The sequence below is a fragment of the Tiliqua scincoides genome, chromosome 1 (assembly GCF_035046505.1).
Source record: "Tiliqua scincoides isolate rTilSci1 chromosome 1, rTilSci1.hap2, whole genome shotgun sequence".
NCBI classification, from domain to species: domain Eukaryota; kingdom Metazoa; phylum Chordata; class Lepidosauria; order Squamata; family Scincidae; genus Tiliqua; species Tiliqua scincoides.
In genome coordinates, this window is record NC_089821.1 from 254,597,948 (window position 1) to 254,619,694 (window position 21,747).

At 43.0% G+C, this 21,747-nt stretch overlaps 1 protein-coding gene across 1 annotated transcript in view; it reads right to left on the reverse strand.

Annotated features, from left to right (window-relative positions):
* Positions 1-21,747, reverse strand: part of CENPF (centromere protein F) — a 34,388-nt gene that overhangs the window by 5,826 nt on the left and 6,815 nt on the right. Inside the window, exons 6-13 of the mRNA XM_066611712.1 lie at positions 21,453-21,655; positions 18,072-18,197; positions 15,706-15,804; positions 9,121-9,256; positions 6,653-7,654; positions 5,433-6,604; positions 4,668-5,402; positions 324-2,498 (exon numbers count right to left, since the gene is read on the reverse strand). Coding sequence (XP_066467809.1) covers positions 324-2,498; positions 4,668-5,402; positions 5,433-6,604; positions 6,653-7,654; positions 9,121-9,256; positions 15,706-15,804; positions 18,072-18,197; positions 21,453-21,655 — 5,648 coding nt within the window. The remainder of the gene's footprint in view (positions 1-323; positions 2,499-4,667; positions 5,403-5,432; positions 6,605-6,652; positions 7,655-9,120; positions 9,257-15,705; positions 15,805-18,071; positions 18,198-21,452; positions 21,656-21,747) is intronic.

Genomic DNA, 21,747 nt, shown 5'->3' on the forward strand with positions numbered 1-21,747 from the left:
AGCTTCCAAAAATGAGACGTCTCTAAACCGGGCATCTCATTTCACTTTCTTGTCCCTATTTACTTCTTTAAAACTCACTTGGTGACAACCTGCTTTTACATCTTGGAATTGCCTTTTCTCACTTCTTTTTGCAGAGAGAAGATTTAATTGGAAACAAGTCTGCAGGTGATTATGCAGGCCATATTTAGCTGTACATCTCTCCATATACATTCTAGCGATCCCAAAATATGCCTCGTTGTAAAAATCCAAACCAGTCTTTAATATCACGTGAAAGCTGTTTACCTGCTGGATGTTCTACCCATGGTGTTCCTTACCTTTTCGACCATAGCACATTTTTCAGATGCGCTGGCTTCGGACTTCTCTTCAGGATGTTCAGAAGACACACGTGAATCTTCAAGGAAAGCCTGCAAAGTTTCATCTTTCAGCAGCTGCTTGAGAAGATAGTCGTTTGCATCCAATTCTTGCTTGACGTCTTGGAGTACCTGAACAAGCGCTTCCATTAACTGCTCTGTTTTGGAACTTTTGTTTTGTGCTTCCTGCAGGTGATGTACCAACTGTATGTTGTCACATTTGAGGGAAGCAACTTCATTAACAAGAGCCTCTTCTTTTGCCTTCCACACATTTTCCTCATTGTGAGAATCCTGAATTTCTTCAAAGGCCTGTTTCAACTGAGATTGCATTTTCAGCAGCGCAGTTTCATATTTGCACTTAGTCTGAACCTCTTCCTCCTCCCTTTCTTCCAGTTGCTTCACAAATGCGGAATTACTGTCTTCTAAACTGGCTATTTTTCCCTGCTTTTGTCTCAGCTCCCCCTCCAGAGCCTCTTTTTCACGCTTTAAGACATTCATTTCGGTTTCTAAACGCTGCAGACTCACCCGCATCTTGTCCATCTCGGCATTTGCTGTTTCTGTCTCTGCTTTAGCTGCCTCTGCCTGAATGATCGCATCTTCAAAATTCTCTTCCGACATCTGCAATTCTCTTTCAAGGCTCTCAATTTTGTCTACGAGGGAATCCGCTTTCCGTGCGCTCTCTTTCAACTTCTCTGTGAGGTGACGCCTTTTCCTTTCATCCGATTCTATTTTTATTTTCAGTTGCTCAATGCCCCGCCGCATCTGATCCACCTCTTCCTGCGCAGAGTTGAGTCTAGCTGCAAGCTCTCCTTTTTCTATTAGCGACCCTTCCAAAGACCTGGAGATCTTGGAGATCTCCATTTCAGAAATACTTAACTTGCTGTGGAGAGTTTCATATTCCCGGAGGCTCACTTCCTTCTCCTCACTCATTTGCTCTATTTGGCTTTGTGCCATCTCCTTTTCCAACACAAGATCTCCAGCAACTTTTTCCAAATGTCTCAACTGCTGCATAAGGCAGTCCTTTTCTGCCAATAACCGACTGGTGTCGGTGTTTGCAGCCTGAAGCAATTTTGCCTGTGTCTTGGCTTCAGCCTCCAGGATCCTGATAAATTCAGCAGAATCCACTTTGCCTGACTCAAGTTCCTTTATGGTCTCCTGCATTTTTTGGCACATCTGATCCAAATCGTCTTTATCTTTGGACAAAGTACTCAGATTTTGACTAAACTGATTTCTCTCCACTGCAATTATACAAAGCTGTTCTTGAAGACCAGAAATGGTTTTCAATTTATTTTCTTTTTCTTTTTCTAAGCGCTCATTCTTTGACTGAAGCTCTTCAATATCAGCTTCCATAGAGAGGGCATGGTGCTCAACATTCTCTCTCTCCAACTTGATCCTCCTCAATTCATTTTCAGTTTCCAGGAGTTTCTCAGCCCACTCTGCCTTGGTCATTTCTAAATCTTCTAAAGCTTCTGTTGTATCAGACAGCCTAACCTTGTACATTTCCAGATCAGATTTTACTTTTTCAAGTTCTATTTCCAGAGTCATAATCTCATAAGATAACTGCTGATTATCAAAAGTAGCAGACTCAAGTGCCTCACCTAAATCTTCTTTTTCTTTTTCAAGTACAATAACTGTTTCATCCAGCTTTGCACAAGCAGCTATCTTTGCAGCCAACTCTTTCTCCTTTGACTCCAACTTCGAGTTCAGGTTTTCAAGTTCCTTTAGCAAAATATCAATTTTGTTACTGCCTTCTTCCATATCACAGCATGGATTTACATTTATACTATGTGCCTGCTTTATTTGTAGCTGTGACATTTGACTAGTACTGTGGTTTTCCAAGGAGTTCATAACCAATGCACTTGTTTCACAAACTGGTGAAAATAACTCATCAAAACATTCTGGAAGGTGTGATAATTTATCATTGGCATTTCTGGAATTTGTTACCAAGACCGGGAGACATCTCTCTGCAGATTTTATACCAATGACTGTTTCACAATCAGGCCTTTTGCCTTCAATTCCATTTTCTTTGTCTGTTCTTTCCTTCACTTTATCAGGCAGAGTTTCATCTGTTGTGTTTTCACTAGACAAATCATACATTTCTAGTCTGCACAAGGGCTCGTTAGTTTGTTCAGCAGGAATCTGTACTGGCTAAAAGCAAAAAAATTCAGTTTATGACATTAAAGACAATTAGCAAAAATTAAAAACTATTTTACTTTGAAGGAGATGCTAGCAATTGGACAATGAGATATTAGTTGAGTCCAATAGAGAACTTGGGTTATTGTGATTTTGTTATCTTTGACTTCTCCAGACTAATGGAATAGCTACCATCAGTAACTGGAAAAACTGGAACAAGCCAGCAGCTCAAGAAAGTAGCCAAAGACTAAACAATCAACCCATGCATGTCTATCTAATACAATAGGTACCAAAATGTCATGTTTCAGGTAAAAATGAAAACCTGTGTACTAGATATTCCAGTTTGGGCCTTCCTGTTGTTTGCCTGAACATAATGGCTGGAATCTTATGAAACTTTTACTTACATGGAAGGCACTTCACCTACGGTAAGGTCCCCTTCCTGCTGCAGCCCCCATATTACATCCTACAGTGTTATACGGTAGTGGTTCCCAAACTGGTGGGTTGCGACCCACCAGGGAAACCAGATAAAAGCAATTCCCCTTTAAGGGGAACAGCCTAGAAATTGGCAGCAACACAATTGCTATGATCACGCTGCTGCTGGGCAGGGAGGGTTTTTTCCCCACTTACCAGGGGATTGCAATGGCTCTCTGGAGGGTCTGGGGAGCCTATGATCCCCTCTGCAGCCCTCCTAGCAGCTTCAAAATCTTGAAGAAAGGGGGGGGGAACCACTTCTAGTTTTTGTCCCAAAATAGGAAGTGGTGTTTTTTTCTTTCCTTTCCCACAAAGACTTACTGGGTTCTCAAAGTCTGAGTAGGACTTTAGGAACCACTGTTTTAAGGGTTGTGAGATCCTCCAGAATTGACTTAGAGAGGAGCACAGTGAGGAGGAAAGGAAGTCTCTTTTATGCAAGTTTCTTTCCACTTGCAAGAGCCAGGATCAAACCCATTGCTCTCATCAGGCCATGCTGGGGACACAGAACATTCTGCTTACAAAAGCTTCTACTCCATCTTCCATGAGTATTTGTTTCCCACATTAACACTTCCCACACATCATGCCCCTCATGAGAGTTGCATGCAACTCTTACAATTAGGTGGTGGTAGATTTAATACATGGAAAAATTAAAATGCTAATACTGAAATAATCCTTGCATATCTAATAGGATGCGTGACATGATTGCCCTTTCGCTGGCACAGACAGGTCTGTGTGTTTGAGCAGGCTGTATATATTTTTGGCTAGAGCTAGGGACGGCCTAAGATAGCAATAAAGGACATAAACATACACTTTAAATATCAATCTTTTTTTAGCTTAAATTAATGATTGTAGATATCCATTTAGATATCAAACATGAGACTATAACTAAATTCCAACAGGAAAGACAACATTAGCTTCTCTTATCATGCTAGCTAATGTTCTATTAGCTCGTAAAAATAGGCACAAGACTTTAACATTGTCAAATTAGTTTGATAATGTTAACCGGAGTGTGAAGGGAAATCCGAGTGTGATGGGAAACTCTCTTTAAAACCAAATGACTTGAATACAAGAAACCACATCACAAGGCAGACAGCAAACTCACATAGCGGGGCTTCCAAGGCTTCCTTACCAGGACAGCCTTCTGTGTCTCAAACCATGCCCATGCGATGGGACAATCAAGGCTTAACAGTCCAAATGTATATGGGTCTTATGCCGCCGGAACTAGCATTCCAGCAATATAAGGCACTTTATGGTGGTTGCAAATGTGGCCAGCTTCAGTAGGGGCAGGCCGCTGCAGTAAGCTGTGAGTGGTGGCTTGCCAGCAAATCTATCTCGTCCCCTGGCATTAGTAAGTCCGTGTGGGGGCGGGGGCAGGTGGGACAGGAATGGACAAGAGCTGGAACAGTATTGGCAGCAGCGACACCATCAATATCCTATTGTCTTTCTGGACCCCAATCCACCTTTCAAGGTTCACTTGGACTTGCACCAGCAATTTCACTGGCTCGGGTCCCAGCAGATCCATTCTGCCACCAGTGCAAGGAAACAAATGTTCCTTGACTTGGACCTCCAGGACTGCCCCCCCCCCCAAGGATGCAGCACATGCTCCGATGGTGTGGCTGTGTTGGTGGGGGCAGAAAAGGATAGGATTGGACCAAAATGTACCAAAAGGGGCCCTTTCCACTATAAACCAGTAGATTAAGAACACACACTTACATGTTCAGTGTCACCACAAAGCAGTAGCTGGGAACTTAAATCAAGGCCTTGGACTGGGAACCTTGATTCTTGTGGGTTTTGCTCAGGAGGCTTCTTCTCAGCTGGTAATTCAGACGCCACCTGCAGAATCACCTTGCGCAGTTTTTGTTGCCACTGTTTGCTGTGAGACACTCTTTGCTTTCGGAGGCTATCTACCTCCTGCCTTGCAGAAAGGAGCAGCTCTTGAATCTTTCGTATCTCGTTGTCTTCCAAATTCTTGCACGACTCAAAGGATTCTTCAAGTATTTTGAAGGACTTTTCATAAGTCTCACACAGTAGGTGCTGTTCAATTCTATTATTCAGATCACACTTTTTAGGTACGACACACCCATGCTCGGTGGAATGGGCCCATTCGCATGGGCATGGGTCGTGTGGCTCTGCAACAGCTGAGTGCTGTTCACTGGATAGACTTTCTAGATTTGCTTGTTTGTTGCTGCTGCTCACCTCACTGATTTTGTTTGATGGGCTACAACAAGTGGTAACAGTTTGGTTAAGACTTGTGGACAGTGTGAGGTTTTCTTCTTTAAGCCTTTCAACACAGCACTGCAGTTCTGTTATTTTGGAAGCCATCCTCCAGTTCTGCTCATGCAAGAGATTACATTCTTTTTCCAAAGTGAACATTTTTTCCTTGACTCCATCAAAATGCACTTTAATTTCTTTGCTGGATAATTTCAGGCCTTTAAATCCTGCACAACGCTCTCCATCTAAAAGAGTCATTTCCTCCACATCACATTGTGTTTCTGCTTCATTCTGATCCATTAATTCAGCGGAAAAAGCCGCTCGCTCTTCTTCTACCACATTAATTTTGTTCATGAGCTCTTCTCTCATAGTGCCTGTTGTTGTGACGAATTCCAATTGTGAGCCTTTCAGCTGTGATGCTAATGCTGACTTTTCAATCTGCAGGTGTTCACACATTTTCTCCAACTCATTTAGCTTGCTCATTGTCAGATGCAGGGAGGAGACCAATCGGACATAATCATTTTGGCTGGGCATCAGATCATGAGGACCAGACAAACGCTTGGCATCCATTTGCTGGTTAAAGTTGTCCTTGATAACAGCAATGAAATGCGCTGATGATTGTTCATCCCAACCCCCCTCCGTAATCTCTGAAGTTGAATTTTCCTGATCTTTTACAGCTTGCAGTTCACCTATCAGCCTCTCTTTCTCCATTTCACTTTCCTCCATTTTTATTTCCATAGTTCTCAAAACAGCCTCCAGACGCTCTACCTGCTCAGCATAGTTTTCCATAGAGACTTCTTTATCCTCAAGGTCCATCTGCAGGAGCTCAAGCTTAACTTGGTATTTGTTCAGTTCATCCTCCTTTTCTTTCACAGAGGCTCTCAGTTGCTCCAGTGAAGCCCCGTCTAAAGTCAAGTCACTCGTTGAATGCACGTTCCTTGTTTTCATTTCCTTGATCAATTGTTCCTTTTCTTTGGGCCAGAGATCAGAATGCTGGGGCATTTTATTTTGTTCTACCATTTCCTGTCTTAAACCATCAAGCTCAGCTGAAACAATATTTTGGATAGAGGCACTTTCAGCTTCTGTAGGGGTCAGCTGCATTTTTTTGAGCTGCTGATGCAAAATGCCATTTTCCTCCTCCAAGGATATAAGTTTACATTGAAGTTTTTCAAAATGACAAGCTTGCTCCTTTAAAGCACCCTCTAACTCCTCAATCTTTGCTTCCAGCAATCTGCATTTTCTTCTCAGTTCCTCTTCCATGTCTGGCACTAACAAGGTATTTTCTTTATGCCTTTCTGACAGCTCTAAAGTATTTTCTCCCCTGTCCTTCAAGCTACTGGAAAGATGCAGGTTTGTTTGCATTAAGTGTAAATTTTTTTGTTCTAGTGTATCGATAGCACTCTTAAGGATGGAATTCTCATCATTGAGCCTTTCCATTGCTTTTTCATTGAAGGCTATCCCTGCAGACAAGTCTGGTCCCTTGCAACTTGCTATTTGAGATACAACCTTTAGTTCACAAACTGAATCCTCAAGCAATTTATTCTTGATTAGGAAATCCTCATTCTCCCCTTGTTGCCTTTCCAGTTCTCCAGTCAGCACTCGTAATTTCTCATCTTTCTCCCCAAGAGCTGCGAGTGCTTTCATGGCCAAGTCCTCTTTTTCAGAAACAGCATCTTTCAAGGTACACATCTTCTGTTCAGCTTCCCTCACAAAATCTTCATGCCTCTGCTCTGCTTTCGCCAATGCCCTTTCCATTTCCTCTCTGGCCTGGATCTGTTCCTCGCATTGTTTCTGAATGCGTGCGTTTCGCTGCTCATGGGAAGCCAACAATGTTTCAAGGGAGGAAATGCATTTTTCTTTTTCTAACACTTTATTTGCTGCTGACTGAAGCTTTTGCTGTAGGAGATCCACCTGTTTCATGAACTCAGACAGTTTCAGTGAATTGTTTTCTGTCTCTTTCCTGTGTTTTTCCTCAGTTGTGGCTGTTTTTTGCTGAAGCTCCTGATAGACTATTCTTTGTGTCTCTAGCTCTGCAGATTTGTCTTCAACCACACGTTTCAGATTTTTAATCTCCCCACTGAGATTTTCCTTTTCCGCTTCTACAGTTCTTACTCTCTCATTGCTTTTTATTTGTTCCGTCAACAAAGCACCTTCCAAGCTGTCAATTTTGCTCTTCAGTTCTCCTTTTTCCAAATCAAGCTTGTTCAGCAGTCGTTCGCTTTCCTCCTTCTGCTGGGAAAGAATCTGAATGTCTTTCTTAAGGCCCTCACATTCTGCAAGAACGTTCGGCAAAGTTTCTACATCTCCCACTTTTATAGTGAGTTGTTCAATTATGTTTTCTTTGTGTTTCAGAAGCTGCTGAAGAGAATCACGTTGATTTTCCAAGTCAGAAAGAGCCCGTTTCATTTTCTCTACAGTGAGAGAATTGTCTTGCTCGTTCAGTTTCTCTTCAAGTCGTTTTAATTCTTTTTCCTGAGAGCAATATTTTTCTGTAAATAGAGTCATTAAAGGAAGAAAAGTAAGACCTAATTGGTTATTACTGAGGGTCATATATTAGGCAGTTTATTTTCTGTTGGGATACACTATTAAACATGACCATGATGTTTCAAAATAGACTTCACTATCTCAGAGATTATTCCAGAAAGATACTGGCTTTGAAGCAATTTTGAGGCAGTCCAAAAATATTTGTGAAATAAGTGGCGCTTCTGGTAGGGGTTCTCTATAAGCCATTTGCTATGGGGGGAAAAATGCACTGTCAGTTGGGCAGATGTCCATGCTCTAAATTTTTAAATATACACGTTCTGTAAGGATACAAACTCAGATACAGTGTTCTGAGCCAATGCAATACAGTGCCAGCTAATATATCGAATTTGTCAGCATCATAAATACCCACTCTATATACCAACCCACCCTGACAGCCAGATTGGTATAGTGGTTTGGGAGGTAGACTTAGACCTGGAAGATCCAGATTCAAATCTCCCCTCAGACATGAAATTTCCTGGGTGACCTTGGGCAAGTCACTTTCTCTCAGTCTCACCTACCTCACAGGGCTATTGTGAGGACAAAAGGAGGGGAGCAGCTGTATACACTGCCCTGAGCTCTTTGGAGGAAGGGAAGTATAAACGTGTTAAAAATAATAATAAAACAATAATATATTTTCCAGGCATCATCCACATGACAACTCACAAAAGTCAGTGTGAGCAAGATATAAATGACATTTTGCAACACTTCCAGTACTGCAGGAGTGACATTTGGACAGAAACTGCAAAACCAATGAGAGAAAAATAACCTTGCCTATCCTTTTTATAGAAAAGATTACGGGGTGTCTACCCTGCTTACAGTTTTTGAAGTTTAAAGTACCAACTAACATTCAGCAGTCGTCATAATTTTAAAAATAATGCTGCAATCATAAATATTTCTTATTAAAGTAATCATGAGACTGCTTTTTTAATGGCTCTTCAAAAATTTATTTTTTAAAAGTTTTCTTCTTGGGACCACTTGGCTTCCTGGTTAATCTCAGGGATTTGGGAGTGATTTAGAGACATGCTGTGCTCTAATCCAATTCCTGTTTGCTGTGGAACACAGCACAAATTTTATTTCTTTATCACCACTTCCTGTGTCACTTTTCTAATCACAAGTGACTTAAGGTAAAATAGGGTTTACTTGTTCAGTTATTATACTTTGGGAAATAAGCAGCTGATGCTTCTTTAGACCAAATTAAACTCTTTGTCCACCTAGCTCAGAACTGTCAGTGAAGACAACAGCAATGGAAGCAGCTCTCCAAGGTTTCAGACAGGAATTTTTTCCAATGCTACCTGAAAATGCCAGGGATTGAAGCTTGGACCATCTGCCTGCAAAGCAAGTGCTCTACACCCCTGAGCAACAACCTCCTTCCCCACAGGATCACACAAGGGCTTGGAACAGGAATGAACCCTGATCAAGAACGACAACCCACTTTTTATCTCTTCAGCAAAATGTTGACTCTCCTGCAGTTGCTGTTTGGCCACACCAAGTTCTTCTTTTAGCCGGCAGATTTCTTGGGATTGTTGAGTAGATTGGCAGCTGAGAAGACTATTGTGCTTCTTCACTTCCTAAGACAATAAGAGTAACCATGAACTGTTAAAAAAAAGCTGCTTGAGAAGCCACTTTAATGTTGTTCTATTTGTTCTTTGAGCAAAGCCACTGAATATTAGTAGGAAACTGCTTGATTTACAATCATAAAATGACTACCACCAAAAGAGGCTGCTGAAAAGACATCAGAAGCTCCAGAAGAAAGCTAAAATTTATGCTCAGCAATGTTTATGAGCAGCGTACTGCAGAGAGGAAGAAGTGAAGCAGGGTACAGGAACCATTGTTGATGCATTTGAGCCCACCAGCCAAACCCAGATTCCTTTGCATCTTGTCATTTTAAATTGACACTGCACAGCAATATATACACATGTTATAATTAAAGCGCCACCACCAAAATGCACCTGAAATAGAGAGCAATGTAAAGAAGATACAACTCTCTTGTGTGAGCCTTCTATACATTGTTAGCGCAACAGGAAAATGTATCATCAAGTAGATCAATCTTCTCAAGCAGAATTTTCTTCTTCTGCATAGGTTTGTTCCCCTCTCCTCTTGATGCCCATAGCAGGAGCAGGCAAGAGAAGGCCATATGAAGCCTACCACAACTTTTCAGGCACCCACAAAGCCCCATATTGGTACCATGTGGCAACAAACCCAGAAGCCCATCATTGGGGGGCGGAGGGCTTACTAAGGCAGATATGGTCCGTCTGCTTTGCAAGGTACAGTTGGCCCTCCTTATCTGCAAGTTCAGCACCTGAGAATTTGATTCAACACGAGTGCTGCCCCCGCATTTGGAGGACCTCAAAGATACTCCCCCTTAGCTGCAACCAGAAATCCCTTCTGGTCATGTCCAGGTGTTCTGAGGCGTAGGGAAGCTGTACTTGGCCTCCCCAGGCCCCAAAAGTCTCCGTGAGGCATCCAGAGGGTACTTCTAGTTTTCATTGAAAACCAGAAGTGCCTTCTGGAGGCCAGGGGAGACTGTGCGCTGCCTCCTTATGTCTCAGAACACCTCCTGCACATATCCAGAAGGAATTTTCAATTGCATCTCGGAGGTCCAGCATTATAATATTATGTTCTTTTGTTCTTAAGTCAGTGTTGTCAACACTGACTGGAAGTGGCTCTGCAATAATTTCAGAAAGGTCTTTCCCAGCATTGCCAGGAGACTGAATCCAAGACCTTCTATATGCAACATCTATGATCAACCATCAAAACATGACTCATTCTTTTAAAGGTAAAAGTCATAAGAAGCACTGAATTTGGAACTACAGTAAAACCCAATTAAGTATCATTAATTAACCCAATTAAGCTACTGCATTTCTAGTTTCCAGAAAGAATGATACTTTATCTTTGCATAGCATTTGTGTCTCCAAAGTACATCTTGCAATTCTTACCGCCTTCCTATAACATGAGTATTATTAGCCTTGCACCCCCTCCTCCAATCTTCAAAACGGGGCTAAGAGGGAATGGCTTGCCTAGGGCCACCTAATGAGCTCATGGCAGAGCTGATATTTAAATAGAGACTTTCTGTTCTTTGGAGCTCAGGCTCCAATCCTATCTGCACTTTCCTGGAGGTAAGCCCCATTGGACACAATAGGACTTACTTCTGAGTAGACATGCCAAGGATTGCCCTATCAGGCTCTTGGCCACCTTGCAACAACAGCTGTCAAAGAAGGTACCTGCTCTCTCATGTTGGCTGCCCTTTTCCCATGAAGACAAATGGCACACACTTAAGCAGAAGACCGGCCATTTCTTATATGCCAGAAGGACTGCTAGAGGACGGCCACAGAATATTATCACACTGGTAACATACAGCTGACAGGAAGTGCGCTCCAAATAGCTGCCAAGTGGCATACGCTAAGTAAGGAAAACTCTAGAATTATGCCAGGATAAAGGGGCTGCAAGGCAAAAATATTAGTGAACCATAACCTTAACATGACCCCCTTTGAGCTTAGTGAAGACAAGACAGGGTAACAGCAGCCAAAGATCTCCAAGTAAGAGAGAGTTAGAACTGGGGGGGTACAGGCCTTTTGCACAGATAGCAGGTACACTGGGACAGATAAATCAAAACAAAAGACAGAGCAAAAGCCTGGTAGTCTTGCCTCTAACCGTTTATCAGCAAGGAGCACGGAGCAGCTTAGAATGCGTTGATTTTTAGGAACCTGGCCCTCGCCACCATTTCCTCTCTCTCGGGAAGTAAAATAAAAAGTCGCTTCCAAAGAAAATGGCACACACACACCCACATCACCCATTCCTGAGCTGCTATGATAACAGATGGCATTGGCAGGGCACTGTTGGTCCCGAGCCTTCAATTATCCATCCAGTTGCTACTAGCAGATGGGCACCAGCGTGCCAAAGCCAAATTTAAGAGAAGGGACAACCAGGATGGGAAGCAGAAGCTGGAAATTTGCAGGCAAAGGCGGGTTTGAACTTCCAGCTATTTAAGCAAATCAGCCCAAGAGCAAGACTGAACTTGCTGTTGCTTCTCATCATCCTTTTTTCTTCTTTCTGCTTCCATAAGAGAGAGAGAAGGGGCAAGCTATCGTGCCAACATCCCACCCCCACACAAGTGCACACATTTAAAAGCGGAAGGCTTTCTGGCAATTCTCAATCTGCGACGTATAATGAGCATCCTGTGGTTAAAGGCTTCTCAGCACAGTATTAAGCACACGTAGAAGGGCCATTAGGCGATGATTAAAAAAGCACTACTAGAACATGATCATGGTCAAGTGGTTTAAGTGGCAAGAGCATGCACAAGGGGGGGGGTGTACAGTTATCATTAGTGGCATCCAGGATAAGAGTAGGATCAAGGTGTCAAGGGGACTCTGACAGAAGAAGAGGAGCAGCCTTTCATCCCTGGCCTGTGTGCAAGGGGGCAATTAGGCATTCGTCCCTTCTTGATGTTTTTGTAAGTGACACCACCAGTGAACACACCATTCTTCATGGCTTAGTTGTGATTAGCTCTGGAGCATACCACTCGCTGAAGTACAGTAATCACAGATGTGACCCACAATCCCACTGAGCAGCAGCAGCTTGCATGTGCATGCAAACAAATGTGCATGCACACACAGCAACTAGCTGTGGCAGTTGGCTGGAGCCATTCCAAACAGTCCCTAGACAGACCACCAGTTCCTGGCCAGGCCATTGACTGTTGAACTAGAACAGAACTTGACTGTTTGGTGGCAGCAGAGAGGGGGATGCTGATATAACTGGAGCAGAGTTAAGGCTCATGTCATAATACACAAGGACTCCTATGAAACTCTACCCACCTCACAATTTCTTCTGAGCTCATTTTCTTTCACCTGCATTGTTTGCATAGCCTGGTCTGCTTTAGACAACTGCAGTGTCAAGCCATTGGCATTTTTTTCCAGTTGCTGCTTTGCTGATAGTGCCTATAAGGAAAAGACAGCGTGTTTTAATGCGTTGTAAGCATATTCTTGCTATAAAGCAGGGGTGTCCAAAGTTTTTGGCAGGAGGGCCACATCAGCTCTCTGACACCATGTCGGGGGCCGAATTAATTTACATTTCAAATTTGAATAAATTTACATAAATGAATATATTAAAGATGAACTTCTATGAATGAATGAAGGTTTTGCAGTAGTTCAAGGCCTATAAAAGGCCTTGCACAAAGCAAGGCTAGCCTTTCCTTTCCTGCTGCTACTGCATCACAGACGTGAAACAACAAGCAATGGAGGGAGTCCTCATCCCACAGCTCACTTGAGAGGCCAAACAGTTGCCCTCACCCTGAGAGCAGTTGCATCGGGCCAGTGTGGGCTCCAACAAATCTCTGGAGGGCCAGAGTCTCATTGGAGGCTAGGGGCTCCCTTAGGGCCACATAGAGAGGCCTTGAGGGCCGAAAGTGGCCCCCAGGCCGGGGTTTGGGCACCCCTGCTATAAAGCCATGAATCCACAGGCTAGGCCAACTTCAAATTATGCTACAGATGCCGAACTATCTTACAGTGGTTCCCAAACTGTGTGTGAGGACCCACCAGTGATTTTTGGTGGGTTGCAAAACTGACAAGCTGATAGCTGGCAAAGAAAATATCTTGAGCCCTAAGGAAACTGAAGCAGAGCAGCATGTTGTAATAGAAATGTAATACACCCATGAGTGTAGAAGGTGTAGAAGGAAGGAGCATGGAGAGACTAAGAGGAGGGAGTTTGGAGGATGGACGGAATGGAGACTGCTGGAGACTAGTGTGTGGTTGCCATGCCCAAGAGCTACTGAAGACCAAGGTGTTGCTGCAATGGCCAGAGAAGCTGCAGGTGGGAGATGGAAGGAGGAAGGATCTCTGCAGGTTGAACAGGCAAGCCACCCTGGTGGTGGTGCAATACCCAGCAGTGCTTTCTGCAAAATGAGGGCCATAAGAGGAGAACTAATTCACTAAAAGTGGGCATAAGTTCTCTAGGTCAAGTTTGAAAAGGGAAAATGTGCATGTTCATTCATGAGTACGCAAATGTGCCTCAGCTCTTACTGAAGGTCAGATAAAGGGGAACACAAGGCAAGCAGAATGGTCCTGATCCAATGAATATGTAGCTCAACAAATGCTCCAGAAGGTGCCCCCCACCATTGTAAATAGGATAAAAACAAAGGCTTGAATGGCCAGTAAAATGAAACTTTTTAAAAAGTCTTGTAAAGGTGGATCCCAATAGAGCAGGGGTCTCCAAATCCCAGCCCAGGGGCCAGATGTGGCCCGTGGCCAGCCTCTGATCCCCTGAGAGCCTCTGGTCCAGTTGACCAAACACAACCAGAGTTGTGCTTGTGGGCTGGGGAATGGGGGTCCATTTAAGTGTGTATTTTATTTCTTGGGCTGTGTTTGTGCTTGGAGAAGTCCTGGACATTTGAGCCCATTCATTTATTCATTCATCTAAGTTCCATCTCTAATGTATTATTTAAATTTTATATTTTTAAATTTTACCCCTGCTAATTGGGTAAGAGGCACTTTTTCAAGTGGGTGCTCCTTTTTTAGCAGGGGGAGAGTAACTGGCCCACCTCACCCCAGCACTGTCTGTTCTAGTGGCTGCCTGCTGGTATTCACTTGCATCTTTTTAGATTGTGAGCCCTTTTGGGACAGGGAGCCATTAAGTTATTTGATTTTTCTTTGTAAACCGCCTTGTGAACTTTTAGTTGAAAAGCGGTATATAAATACTGTTAATAATAATAATACTTTATTATTATTATATTAGTATATATTATTATATATATTAGTATATATTATTATACTATAATAATTATTATTATTAATTTTTTTTCCGGTCCTCAATACTGTGCTAGATATTTCCTATTTTGCCCTTTGGCTGAATAGAGACCCCTGCAAAAGAGTGTCATTTGAAAAAGTGGGTCCCAGTGTTAAAAAGTTCCAAAAATATACATCCTTCGCCATCAAGATTATCAATTGCTTGAGCTATTGCCAAAATCAACCCATGTACGAAAATACTTCTACAGGGAAACTACCAGGAGTAAAGCATGAATAAAGTCTGATATAAAGACTGAAATAGCAGATCAGGGGTTCACATAATAAACAAAGGTAACAGGAAACTATAGAGAATCATTTTACTCTGCTTCTTCAGTATTTTCTCCTGAACAAATTTTATACATCAGGTTGGCCCAAAGGGGGGGGGGGGAGTTACACAATGGCATGAATCAGTCCAGTATAATCTTAATTCCCCATCAAGCATAGGAGTTACACATTTAGGATACAATACTAGGCACACTTTCCTAGGAGTGAGTTCCACTGAATATAATGGGACATGCATAGGATTGTGCTTCAGGCGGGACTGTAGAATCACACCTGCATAAAGTCATATTTTTACAGACGTCCAAAGATAAACGAGCCTCCTGATATAAAAGCCCTCTGCATTTACCTTTTGGATGGTGCTACTAGCACTACAAGACCACCTGAAGATATATTAGTCAATTGCTTATGTATTTTATGGCCCCTTTCCATTGTATTGTATTGGCAACCTTCAGTCTCGAAAGACTACGGTATCGCGCTCTGAAAGGTGGTTCTGGCACAGCGTCTAGTGTGGCTGAAAAGGCCAATCCGGGAGTGACAATCCCTTCCACACCAGGAGCAAGTGCAGTCTGTCCCTGGTCTGTCTCCCTGGCTATGGGCCTGATTCCCATGGTGGATGGAGCTTTCCATAAGGCTATGACAACTCCTAGTGGCTAGTCCTGCACATCTCTCAATGTGATGTCACACACTACATAAACCTGAACCAAAGAGCCTATGGGATCTCAGATAAGCTCATAAAACATCCTCCCTACCCAGCAACACTCCCCTCAACCACTTCAATTGCAAGGAGAGTTCTGTGCATTCATCCCAATGTGGATGCAAAACTGTCCTCTGCATTGAAGTGAATGGAGAACTCTGTTTATGGCCAGATGAGGGATCCTGTATAATGGAAACACTGAGTGCAATTAGATGCCTAATGCTTCACCGGTGTCATGTGAACATTTCACATTCAAGCTACCTACTTTTTCAAGTTCTGCTTGGAGGACATTATAGCTGTTCTTGGCTTGATGCAGTTCCTCTTGTAGTTTTGCCTTCACCCGATTCAGTTGGAGAGACAGTTCCTAGAATGTTGAGGGTGGGGAAAAACAAAACCAAATATGTTCCTAGTACAGTTCCTGTAACTGTTACTCCACCAAAAGAAAAACAAAAAAAACCCTAGAGAAACTTCCTAGTTACCATGCAGAGGACCCGAGTGACAAGACGCCAATCTAAACTTGTTGACAAGATGATGAAAGCTAACAGCATAATTGGTCCACTAAAAAAATCTATCTATGTAAAGTACTACATTGGGCCCACTGTAAATGTGATGTGTCTGTTGCTGGACCCCCTGCAGATACCAAATTTCAGGGACAATTAAATCCGGGGGGTGGGAGATGCCGGCCACTGGAGGTACCTCCCCAAAGTGTTTGGGAAGCCTTCTGAGGCATGGGGAGGCTGTGTACGACCCCCCCCCTTGCCTCAGAACACCTCCCAGACATGACTGGAAGGCACTTCAGGTCATGTCCAGGAAGTCCTGGAGGTCCTCCAAATGCAGGTTTGGCACTCATGTTGAGTCAAATTTGGGGGTGCCAAATCCATGGATTAGGAGGTCCCACTGTACACACTAATTGTGCTAGTGCAAGCATCTTACTTGAGTGAGACAATGCTATCCTATGTATGTTTAGTCAAAAGTAAGTCCCAATGGTTTCAATGGGGATTTACTCCAATAAGTATGGGGCCTGCAGCTTATATTAGTGTTCAGATCCTAGCCTATCAAGCAAAGTCGTAGAATGAAGCAAAACCAAAATTAGTCAGAAACTTGACAAGACACTTTTGAACCAAGAATCTATAGGGGGGGAAGAAAAACCAAGATACAGAAATCAGGGAAAACGCACTTTGGTTTTCAAGTCTTGTCCTCTGGTCCATGTACTAATGTACTAATAAGTGAAAAATAGACACTATGAAAGATCGAAATTTTTTTCTGTAATAATGTACTAATAAGCGAAAAATAGACACTATGGAAGATCGAAATATTTTTCTGCAATTTTTTGAAAAATACTGTATATATTTTTAAGGCACTGATGCTGAACTTCATGATATCATGACCTTCATGATATCACCTAATGCAGTGGTTCTCACACTTTTAGCACCGGGACCCACTTTTTAGAATGAGAATCTGTCAGGACCCACTGGAAGTGATGTCATGACCGGAAGTGACATCATCAAGCAGGAACATTTATAAAAATCTTGGGCTGTAATCCTACTCACACTTACCCAGGAGGAAGTCCCATTGACTATCATTATTCAAACATATACATATAGCCTGTTCAAAGTACAAATCTGTAACATTTCCCCAGATGCAGTCACATACCATGGCAGCATCAAGTCTAACATATTAAAAATAAAATATTGAAATGAATGGGGACCCACCTGAAATTGGCTCGCAACCCACCCAGTGGGTCCCGACCCACAGTTTGAGAAACACTGATCTAATGATAAAGAAATACAAGTCTATTGAAAAGTGATGCTACAAGAAATTGGTCTGTATTCTGATGATGCACACATACACAAAAGCAAAAGACTAATGTAAGAAGAGTGGCAAAAGTTCATTTCAATACGGGTGCAGCGTTGTGCTGCATGCAATGATCTCTGGAACGCGGCTTAATTCTTTTCCCAGAACCCAAACAGAGCTAATAGTCAAATAAAACCTGCATATATTTTCATCTGTCCTGGACTTTGCTTTTTCTTGCTTACAAACAGAAAAAAAATGAGAGCACTAATAAGAAGCACTCAATCAATTACATTGCTTGCAAGTTCTTAGCAGCTACCCTATGAAATGTCAAAAGTCACATTAAGAGCACAATCTTCGGCTCAGTTTACATTGGCTTGAAAGCTTTGGAATTTGGTCGCGGTTCCCTGCACTGGAGCTTCTCAAAGCTGTTCACATACAATTAAACACCACAAAGTAATCGGGTTTTCTCCTCTATTGGGCCGCAGATGTTAAGAGTGACCCCTGGCTGCCACCTCTCTTCACAGCAGCTGGCATAACATCTGGGACAAGCAGATGCCCTCCTACTGCCACTGCAGCTCTGTTGGTGGAGGGGCCAGAAATGGAGAGCATGTAAAGGAGCAGGCTTTCCGCTACTGCCATTGCAGCTCTGCTGGCAGAGGGGCCAAAAACAGAGAGCATCAGGAGCAAAGGAGCAAGCTTAGGTTCAGACCAAATGTTCAAGAACCCACATGGCGAAGGGCATTTTGCAAAGAATAAGCCTACTTTGGGAAGCAATTCCCATGTGAATTTCCTTGTCCTGTGGCTTTGTGCCATAAGCTGTGATGGCATTAGCCTTACCTCTTGGTATTCCTTTTCCTTTTCTTTTACTTTCTGTTCCAAAGAACGTCTGGTGCTCTCAGAATTCTGTCGCTGACAATTCAGCTCATCCGAAAGCCTTTTTGTCTTTTCTTCTTTGGCAGCCAACTGGAAAACAGCATAATTAAGAAATGCAAGGGAAATGTTTGGAAAGATCTTTGCACAAAGGTTTAGAAGTCACAGCAGAAGCTCAAGAGCTAATGGCGACTAAATACTTCCAAACAGAGAAGCCACAAAAAGTGTAACAAGAAAAGCAAGCCTCATGTGACATTGCATAAAGATATAGAGAAACTGTGAGCCTTGTATCACTCAAACAGAAGGATCAAAATAGTTAAGGCTATTATTTATTTTTTATTTGTTTAAAAATGCATATACTGCCTTTCTTATGTTCAAGGAATGTTATGTGAATGAAGTTGGCACAAGTTATGGAACCTTGCTTCATAAATGTGGTCAGACATCTCCATTTGCTTGCCTGTTAGGGCATTATTACTCTCCAAGATTGGTTCACTCAATTCATCTTGTATTCTTTCCAGAAGATTCTTTGAGACAATTGATCAATTCATACATGCAGGGTGCGTACTCATCACTATATGGCTTCCCGATGGAAGAAAACCTGACAAATGTTAAACTATCTTCATTGGATAAACTGCTGTTTGTGTAGATCACATTAATACAATCTTCATCTCCTAAATAGCACTACTGTTTCTTCAAAATTGATTCACATGCATTAGCTTGTCATAATTATATATGTTCCCTCAGAAATATCCAATTCACACATACAAATCACCACTTGATGCTACAAGCAATAGGCTGGTTCCGAAGCACCACAGATACTCAAGTATAAGTCGACCTCACAGATAAGTCGAGGGCAGGTTTTGAGCCATAAATCATGGAATTGTCTATGACCCTCGGATAAGTCTGGGGTTAAACTTAGGGGGGTGTCTGACTCAGTGGCATACAAAGGTCATTTGGCAGCCAGGGCCCATAAATTTTTGGCACGTCCCATTCAATGAAATAAAAATTAAATAATATATTCTACAATTAATTCAAATATATTATTAAGAAGCATTAATACACTATCAATCTCTTGCTATGAAATTCAGCATGCTCTGACCTCACAATTTATCTCCACTTTTGACTATTGAAAGAGGGTGAGGTGAAGGAAGACCACTGGAAATAAGGCAAGAATTAGCAGCCATCAAAGCACCTATTCCACCTAAAGGAATTATTCTCTCTCCTGACCCTTTCAAAATTTAATGTATTACTAGTAAGGATCAAGAAAATACTCAGAGATAATTTCTCAAGCACAAGATTATTCCCCCACCCCACCCCCGGTGGTTAATGTAGCATCAAAAGCCTCTAGGAACACATATACAAGAATTTAATTTAAAATATCCATATTATAATAAACAATAGACAACTAGCAAGGCTGCAAGAACACAACTAGTAAAAAGCCAAAGTGTGAAGTACAATAGAGCAAGCCAATAAGATTATTCACACACAACCCTAAGTGGGGGGTGGGGACCTCAGGGATGGCAACTAATCCCTTACTTCTCCCCCAGGAGGGTTTCAGTGGCTCCTGCATTGGCCCAGTACATTGCAATGGGATCTCAGAGGCAGCTAAACTTTGCTGCATAAATGCCTGATTGCCTGGGGATACTGCAGGTGCAAGCATACTCTCTTAAGCAGCAGTTGCAGGTGCTTCCGAGCTCCTGCCAGCATGCAGCTAAGATCTCTGGCTAAAATATCTGTTGCTGCAGAATAATTCTACTTTAAATTCTACTCTCTGCTTTTCCTGCACTTTTCATCTTTGCAAGGTCTCCAAGACTCTTCCAATGAAAAGAATACAAACACAGGGAGAGTGCTTTTCTCTCTCTTTCACAGATGCTCGCCCCCCCCCCCCACACACAAAAATGCAGGGACTTTTCCCCTCCAGTCCATTGGTGAGGGTAAGGTGAAATGAGGTTAGCAAGGTGGTTTGCAAAAAGCTTTGCAAGGGAGAGATTGAAGTGTGAGTGTTTACAGTAAGGGGGGGAGGTGGAGAGGAAAACAAGAAGAGGGAATAGACTGAGAGCCAAATCCTAGGTATGCCTACTCAGAAGCAAGTCCCTTAACAGTCCATGGGGCTTACTCCCATGAAAGTGAGTATAGGATTGTAACCTTAACTGTTTTAAGTGCGCGCTCTCTCTCTCTCTCTCTCTCTCTCTCTCACACACACACACTCAAACTTTTTCTTTTATAAAAATTAACTCTTCCTCTTTCCCCCGCCCAGTACAACTTCATTGGTGGTGAATGATTACAGGGAGAGGGATTGAGAAACAAAGGTACAGCCTTCTGCAGGCTGCCTCTCTCTTCTATTTAAAAAAAAAAAATCACTCTCCCCCCTTCCCCCACCCTGTCCAGCTTCATCTGTGGGGAAATGGGGAGGGGGTTAGCAAGTTGGGCTTTCGAAGGGAGTGCTTGAAGTTTATATACAGTAGGAGGGGGGGAAGGGAAACAAGAAGGAAAGAGGAGATGGACTCAGCTTTCAAAGGACTGCTTCTCCCTCGCTCAGACGCCCTCCTCCCACACAGCTCATTGTCTCCTGCGCTCCTGCTCTGTCTTGGGTGCCCGATGCCTCTGTGGGTGATGGTGCTGAGCGAGGGGGGCTGCTGATGGCTGCGGTGGCAGATGCCCCTTGCTCTGTCCTGCCCTGTGCAGCCCAGCCCAGCGCACTGAGCTCCTGCAGCTGCGAATGCTCAGCAGCAGCCCCAGCCTGCACAACGCCTCCTCTCCACAGAGATCGCTTTCTTTCTCGTCCCACACTCGCTCCCTCCCTCCTCCCACATAGAGATTGGCTGGCTGGCTTGACTCGCCTCCCCCAACCCTCGCTGCTTGCATGCCCAAGAGATAAGGCGAGGCAATGATTCAGGCTGCGTTTCTGGGAAGAAATTTTTTGCCTTATAGGCGAGTATCTGCCTATAAGTACTTGTGTGGTAAGCCAAACCTCTCCTCTACACAATAGCCCCTCTGGAAAACCTCCCCCAAGAATCAAGGGACCCACAGGAATTTGAGGCGGAAAGCAGAGAGCATAGAGGAAGGAGGTGGATGGTCCAAAATTACAGGGCAACACCTTGTGCCTGTGGAGTTCCCACTCATACATAAAGGCGTCTCCCTCCAATTTTGAGAATATCTTTCTCCCACTCCAGCCCTCTCCCTTAGGAGAGGTTTTTTGAATGGTCAGGGGGCCATGGTGGAGAGGGGGACACACAGAAATGCCCTTGCGGGAACTTCCTTCCACGTGCAGTACTTAAGATCCAAACCAGAATGTGAAACACCCCTTAGATTAAAGCATCCACATGAGATTCAGGACAGAACTTTTACCAGAGCTGTAGTTTGGTCAAGTTGTGTTGTAATCCTAGTTATTTCGTTCCTGCTCTTGTTCAAAGCTTTATCTTTTTCTGTTAATTTTCCTTTTGTATTTTCCAGTTGCAGCTGGATTTCTTGAAATTTTGACATGTGGACTTTCATTTCTTGGGTGTGAACTTGTAGGTTATGCTCCAACTGCTGGATTCTAGATCTTAACTCTGCGTATTAAAAGAGAGATACATTCAACATGCATTGATTTGCGAAATGAAAATGCTGCCCTGTAGAACACTTCTGTGGTGAAAAAAATCTT